The sequence below is a fragment of the Etheostoma cragini genome, chromosome 4 (assembly GCF_013103735.1).
Source record: "Etheostoma cragini isolate CJK2018 chromosome 4, CSU_Ecrag_1.0, whole genome shotgun sequence".
NCBI lineage: Eukaryota > Metazoa > Chordata > Actinopteri > Perciformes > Percidae > Etheostoma > Etheostoma cragini.
The window spans coordinates 17329466-17336684 of NC_048410.1; the positions used below are offsets into that span (position 1 = coordinate 17329466).

Below are 7219 nucleotides of genomic sequence, written 5' to 3' on the forward strand. Positions count from 1 at the left end.
TGCAGTTGGACCTATTGAGGCCATCTGCAAACCTTTTCACCTGGTTTACTTGTATGTGAGCTGCTAGGCGACAGCATTGATGGTGACTATAGCAACTGTGGCTACACATTTTAAATGTCTGTTGGGGGCAGGAAAGGTCAAGTACCAGATGAATTAACAAAGCGTGTGGTTTGTGAGTAGTGTTTGAGCGACACATATTATAGCATGGCTGTGCCATGAAAAGTTATTGTTGTGTTCTTAGCCGGAACTCAGATATCGTCTTGCTTAGACTCCAACTGTTCATTTCACATTTCACATAAGCTTTTTTTAATCAAACTCGGCCAAAAAAACACTAGGGATCATTATAATTCTCTATTGAATTCAGTCACTTTGTGTTCTAAACGGATTCTGTGGATGATTCTTCTTAAACCTTTTGTTTCCTGAATGAGCTTTATTTAGACAACACAACTTGAGTCCAGTACTTAAATATGCCATTGAATTTTTACTCTACCTTTGATTTAATACTGGCATTGAGTATGTGGGATTTAACTTTCAGTTGAAGCAGCTCAACTACAGCCTACTATGGCCTAAGTTAATTAGACAGAAGCCCTGGGCTGGCAGAGCCGATGGATTAACTGGTGAAACCAAATTGTTTTAATGATAAGAATTACTACAGTAATTATGATTAATGCCTCATTAATTGCAAAACAGCGTCTGCTGATTAGTCTGCAGTGGTTAGAGTGAAAGAGAGAATGTTTGTTTTCTGTGACTGGCTCTTAACATGTCTGCAGTGCTGCAGATATGGACATTGATCAACTAGAAAATTACATAAACGTCTGCTATAAACAAAGAAGTATGCTGAGTAGTAATATAACATATTTTACATGATTATTACATTGATGGCCTACTTCCATATACACAACAAAAAAGTATGACACTAAATAGTTAAATGCAGTCTTTGTCTTCAATAGTATTGTGCTATAAAATAGGCCTATCTGGGGCAAATTTAATTGGTTTGACCTTTCACAGTGAGAAAAACTTTCTCTCCACATTTTAGGTTAGATGATACACAACATAAATTTCCAGGATCTATCAATTCGCACAACATAACAATCCTAATCTATCTATGAAAGATCTGCCGTTGCATTCTACATTCAACAATATGCTATTTTTTAGAATCTCCTTGTAAGTGAAAAGAGGTATTTAACAGTACAATTATATCAGGCTATTGTGGCAGTGTCACAGAATACCTGACAAATAATTAGTTTCTGAGCCGGGAAAAACATTTTGCCAGTTAAAATGTATGTATGTGGACTGAATTTGGAAAATAATCCATTTAGTTAACATAAATGGTGTATATAATTATACTTTTGGTTGTAGAAAGAAAATGCATATCTGCAATCGATCATATTTTTAAGAGGCAAGAGAAGTAGAGTTTGTAAATTCTATGTTGGATTCTTCTGCGTATTTTGATTCCCATCTGACTTACCAAAGAAACATGTAGCAAGGTAATTGGAAAAATCAGCTAATTAATTATATTGCATGCAGCGCCTTTTATTTTGCTGTGACTTTTTTATCATATGCTATGAGGGGTGGACAGGGTTGTCAATATTTAACTTAGACTGAAGTGCTGCTGGTTAAATTTTACTCAGGTCAGATTACTTGTAAAGAAAATATAGTACATCAAGTGAAGGTAAACAAGTTTTTCTTCTGAGTCAGCCACCTGGTGTACACAACTATCCATCAATGGATCAGATGGATAGACATCAATGAACTGAATATTACTGTTGAGGACCAGCAGCAGGGATGTGCACTAGCATTTCAAGGTACAGTGGCACAAAAAGAGATCTCATTGCCAGTTTTGTAACTAAATTAACAGAAACAATAATATTGGGTTCTTACAGTACTGATAAAGCTGTTATTAACTGATGCAACAGTATACATTTCCAATTCTACAACAAGACAGAGGTGGTCACTGCTGAGGTTGATTAAACAATGAAACATTTTCCCATCACTCTCATTCGCTTTATAGATCATAAACATTTGTATTAAACTGTCTATCTCTGTGCTTCTCTATTCACATGACAATGGCAAAGCATAATTTAAATGCCATCTAGTGTCAGGATATTGTACTGACATTGAGGGATATTGACAAGCAACCATTATTCTCTTTGGCTTAGCAGTGACAGTGAACATGATTTTCACTAACTGACACAAATACAGGAACCCTAGATGCAGACTTAAAATACAAGAACACTTCTTTGTCACAGTTGAAGTAGCATTTTGCATGGCTACTGTAGGTCTCCATATAAGTGGACAGATGTTTCTAATCATGCATTACCTATGTATTTGATTGCTATAGATTATTGCATGTGTCACAAAAGCTGTTGTGTTATCAAAACATATTACTAACTCTTATGGCAAGCGCATATTGCAGACATTAGTCAAATCCCATTGCATTTTTTGGAATGCCAAAAACACTCACATCTCAAAATAAATGTGCTCCAAACCCCATAACAACATTGATAAAAATTACACTCATCTAAGATACCTTGAAAATATTTAAATCACATTTTATTCTTAGTATCAGTTTACTCCTGGTTGCTATTGCATCTACGCGATTTAAAAACATGTTATTAATGTTATGTTATCATTATTTTGTGTATTTGAAGTAAATGTAGAACAAAAGCCACCAGGTCAAAAATGTAACAGCATGTTAGTGTATGATGAGGACATCAGTTCTGAAACAAACCCTGGACAAGAGTTTCAGGAAGTACAGAATGAAACGTTTTTTTTGTTTTACATTTCTTACCTAGTGTTTCTCAATACTACAGAGCAGCATTGCTCATGTAGTGAGTTGTGATTAATTGGAGTCGGAATAGACATTGGGGTTATAAATAAAGGCACAAGAGGCTACAGTAAACTACAATTAATATAAATAAAAGCATTAATATAACCCATTACTAGTATATGATATCATGTGCAATACAATGGTGGTAGCGCCCACTGATTTGTAATTTGCTTTATTGCTAGCATGGAAAACAAAAAAAAATGTTGCTGTCTTTAACCTTCTTAGAGTTGATGTTCAAAACCTCTGGATGTTTTGTTTAGATCTGGAAAGACACAAGAATGATTACACAATAATAACCTTTTAACTAAAATATTACATTTATCTGTCCATATACTTCAGAAGACTTCCAGAGTTACTGTATGTAATACCAGACTAGTTAACAAGAATACCTGCAATTGGGTGTCAACATTTTTTAGATGTGGCCTAAAACCTTTGATGTGTAAGTGTTTGCAAATCCCAAGTTGTGATGTCCTGGAATAAAGAACATGATAATATTGAAATTGCAAATTTTTGAGTCCTTGTAAATCAATTGTTTGGCAGATCAGTGCTTACTACACCTGTATCAGAGAAGTACACACCTGTGTCAGAGAAGTCAAAGAAATCTTCCTCAAAGGCAGACAGTCTTCTGTTGTAGGAGTTGCTTCTTCTCCTAAAATAAAGAGACAGTTCCCTTAGTCTCCCCATGGCAAGGTTTTTAACTTTATGATTGCAGACAAAAAGAAACAATATTTGTTGACCATTTGCATGTTACTATATAGGAAGATGCATGTTGGGCATCACCACCCACCAAACGGCCATATGTCTCTTTTTGACAATGACAGCAATGACAATGATGATCAAGAGCAGGAGTGCTGCTGCCAACGATCCAAAGAGTGCACCATAGAACCCTGGACCCCGACGGAAGAGGTCACACTGTGGGCCATAAAACTGCTCAAGGCTAGACTCGAAGCACCTGGATTGAAGGGCCATAACAGGGAAATGTTTAAAAAAAAAATATTAAGAGCATGCTATAATATTTAAGGTCTTTTGCAATCAAGAAAAAAACTGATGTTTTGCTTACCTACATGTTGGCCCTGTTTCAATGTTATTACGACATTCTCCATGTTGATGACAGTAACCAGGGTTTGTTTTGCAAGGTCCAGTACACTGCCATTGACCGTTACTAATCTCAGCAGTGTAATTAGCATGAGGGCAGGATAGAAAAGGCTTTAGATCTGTGATATCTGATTGATAAAGAATTGATGTATTTAGCAGTTTTGTAAAAGTACCATCATACAAATATAGAAATGTTAATTACATAAATTAAAAGAAGAAACACGGACATTGCAAAGAAACAATAAGTTCAGTACGCACATTTAGAAGTGACAGAGTGCACTTACTTGTAATTTTAGATGGCTGGAAGGTGAATCCCTTTAACTGCACAGCTGAATTATTAAAGGCCTGAGATATATTTTTGAGGTTACTTGTGTCATTCAAGATATTATGCAACACTCCATCAAGCTGAGTGTTGACAAATTGGATTTGAGTTTCATTGTTTGGATAGAGGTACTCTGCCACGCTCTCTGCAACAACACTTCCTGGTCTACAATTGAACAATAGAAAACACATTACAAAAAAAATAGCTTGTACTTGATTAAAGAGTAATTAAAAAAATGTTATCAGTCAAGTTGAAATATAAACGTACGATAACTTGATGACTTGAACTTTTTTAAATGTATCTGGATCTGCTTCTTTGCACAGCCCTTCAAGCTACAACAAAGGACATTTGTTAATATAGCATGGTTATAACAATAAATAAAAAAGTTAACCTTAACATAAAAAACAGTACAGTGAACCCTCGTTTATCACGGGGGTTACGTTCCAAGAAGAACCCGTGATAGGTGAAATCTGCCTGAGCATTTGTTTAACAAATAAAACTAGGCTACTGTACTGTAAAATAATCGTTTTAATCATCAATACGAACTGACGGCTTCAAATGTCGGAGATCAGCACCGCCTCAACCAACCCCCCCCCCCCCCCCCCCCCCCCCCCCCCCCCCCCCCCCCCCCCCCCCCCCCCCCCCCCCCCGCGACCAGAGTCATTGGATTAGAACGGGAGAAAATGAAAAATACAAAAAAATACAAAGTACAGTAGGAAAACTAGTGACTCCCGTGTATTTCACTGCTCTTCTGACTGAGCTGCTGCATCCTGACTCCACTATGTAGCGTTTTTTTCTTCTAAAGCCGCGGTGCAGGTGTGTTTTTTCGAGAGAAGAACATATCGGTAGTTGTTTTTGCTCTTTTTCTTCTGGGCAAAAATCCGTGAAGCAGTGAGACCGTGAAAGGTGAACCGCGATAGAGCGAGGGTTCACTGTATTGAGCAAAACACAAATGATAAAAAGGAGCTTTATATAGTATAACTTGTTGCCTGGTAAATAGTAAATAACATATAATAATAACAATATAACAATAAGTAAGTTATATGACACGGATAAATACTCTCTACTAATAGCATTAAGTCTCTCATCAATGAAAAAATTATTTACCTCCCGTTCTAATTTCTTAATGAATTCTAATGATTGAGGTGAGCTTAGATCATTAAAAGCCAGCTGAAAAGCGACATTAATTGTCAGAGTAAAATTTGCTTTTTGGGTTGGAATTGCTCCGGTATCTGCAAAACATAAAGAAACCGTTAAATTGACACTGAAAAAATATTATGGACATTGCAATAACATTTTACATACCACACTAAGGTAAAAATATCAATGCCAAAATCAGACAGAATTTTAAAAATTTGCTCTGCTTAAAATATTTTTTTTTTTTGGAAAGGTTTTAAAATGTTGAAGACCAGTATTTGGGAATGAAAAATCTCACCAATATGAACAGGGGTGTCGTTCATTCCAAAAGAGCAGCTATCTCCATAGACAGAATCTTGACATTGACAGTGGCATGCTCCGAGAGTCACGTTGAATTTACAGGTACCCCTGTTACAATTACAGTCCTTACACTGAGGAGTTGTAGATGATGTTGAAACAGTGAGAGAGGTATTTGGCGGGGGAATAAAGGTGGATATTGAATGACGGACTGTTGTAAATTTGGTCGTCGTGAAGGTTTCCACTGATGTCAAAGACTTTGTAGCTCGTATTGATTCAGTATTTACTGTGGTTGTCATTATCATAACAGATGTAGATTGTTGTTCTATCGATGAGGACATTGTTGTAGATGTTTCCTGTGTAGTTAAAGGGAGCTGGGTTGTGCTGATACCCGTTGGTGTTGTGTTACTGTTTTGGTCAGAAGAAGTTTGAGTGAAATGAGTAGTAGTCCTGGTAGCTGTTTTTTCATTGGTGGTGAGAGTTGAGGCATTTAATTCTTTTGTTGCTGTGGATGTTTTTATTGTTTCAGATGTCGATTGTTGATCAGTGGGTGATGATGTCACTGTTGTAGATGGTCCTTGGCTAGGTAGAGGCTGCAGAGTTGTGCTAGTTCCTGTTGTTGATGTTTCCCTGTTGTGGTCAGGAGATGTTAGAGTGAAATGAGTAGTTGTCCTGGCAGTTGTTTTTCCATTTGTGGTGAGCGTTGAGGCTGTAACTTTGTTTGTTGCTATGGGGGTTTTCGTCGTCACAGATGAATATCGTTGCTCTGTCGATGAGGACACTGTTGTAGATCTTCCTTGGCTAGTTAAAGGGAGCATAGTTGTAGTAGTAGTTGTGATGTTTCTTATTGGTGTTGTTTTAATGTTTTGGTCAGAAGATGTTTGAGTTAAATGAGTAGTTGTCCTTGTAGTTGTTTTTCCATTTGTGGTGAGCTTTGAGGCTGTAACTTTGTTTGTTGCTGTGGGTGTTTTCATTGTTGCAGATGTCGATTGTTGATCAGTGGGTGAGGATGTTACCGTTATAGATGGTCCTTGGCTAGATAGAGTCTGCAGAGTTGTGCTGGTTCCTGTTGTTGTTGTTTCCCTGTTGTGGTCAGGAGATGTTTGAGTGAAATGAGTAGTAAGTGGAGGTAACGTAGACTGTAAACTTGGTAAAGCCTTTGTATTTGTCAGGGAATTTATTGTTGTTGATGAAAAATCAGTCTTGGTAGTTGTTTTTCCATTTGTGGCAAGGGTTGAGGATGTTAACTCTGTTGTTGCTATGGGTGTTGTCGTCGTCACAGATGAAGATTGTTGCTCTATCGATGAGGTCATTGTTGTAGATGTTTCCAGGCTAATTAAGGGGAGCTGAGTTGTGCTGGTACCTGTTATTGTTGTTTCCCTGTTGTGGTCAGGAGATGTCTGAGTGAAATGAGTATTTGTCCTTGTAGTTGTTTTTCCATTTGTGGTAAGCGTTGAGGATGTAACTTCGTTTGTCGCTGTGGGTGTTTTCATTGTTGCAGATGTCAATTGTTGACCAGTGGGTGATGATGTCACTGT

General features: G+C 37.2%; 1 protein-coding gene across 1 annotated transcript; it reads right to left on the bottom strand.

Moving 5' to 3' along the window:
* Nucleotides 1–3006: 3006 nt before the first annotated feature.
* LOC117943432 (mucin-3B) lies at nt 3007–5980 on the bottom strand. Its single transcript, XM_034869545.1, has 9 exons — nt 5683–5980; nt 5355–5479; nt 4515–4579; nt 4210–4412; nt 3891–4053; nt 3618–3782; nt 3409–3479; nt 3220–3301; nt 3007–3092 (listed from the first exon to the last, which is right to left on the bottom strand). The coding sequence occupies exons 1-8, from the start codon at nt 5978–5980 to the stop codon at nt 3243–3245; spliced, it is 1149 nt and encodes a 382-aa protein (XP_034725436.1). The 3' UTR covers nt 3007–3092; nt 3220–3242.
* Nucleotides 5981–7219: the final 1239 nt, after the last annotated feature.

Coding starts and splice junctions, on each gene's coding strand:
- LOC117943432 (XM_034869545.1), bottom strand. CDS start 5,980: ATGACAACCACAGTAAATACTGAATCAATACGAGCTACAAAGTCTTTG. Junction 5,480..5,682: donor CGACACCCCTGTTCATATTG/GTGAGATTTTTC, acceptor TATGTTTTGCAG/ATACCGGAGCAATTCCAACC. Junction 4,054..4,209: donor CCAGCCATCTAAAATTACAA/GTAAGTGCACTC, acceptor TTTATCAATCAG/ATATCACAGATCTAAAGCCT.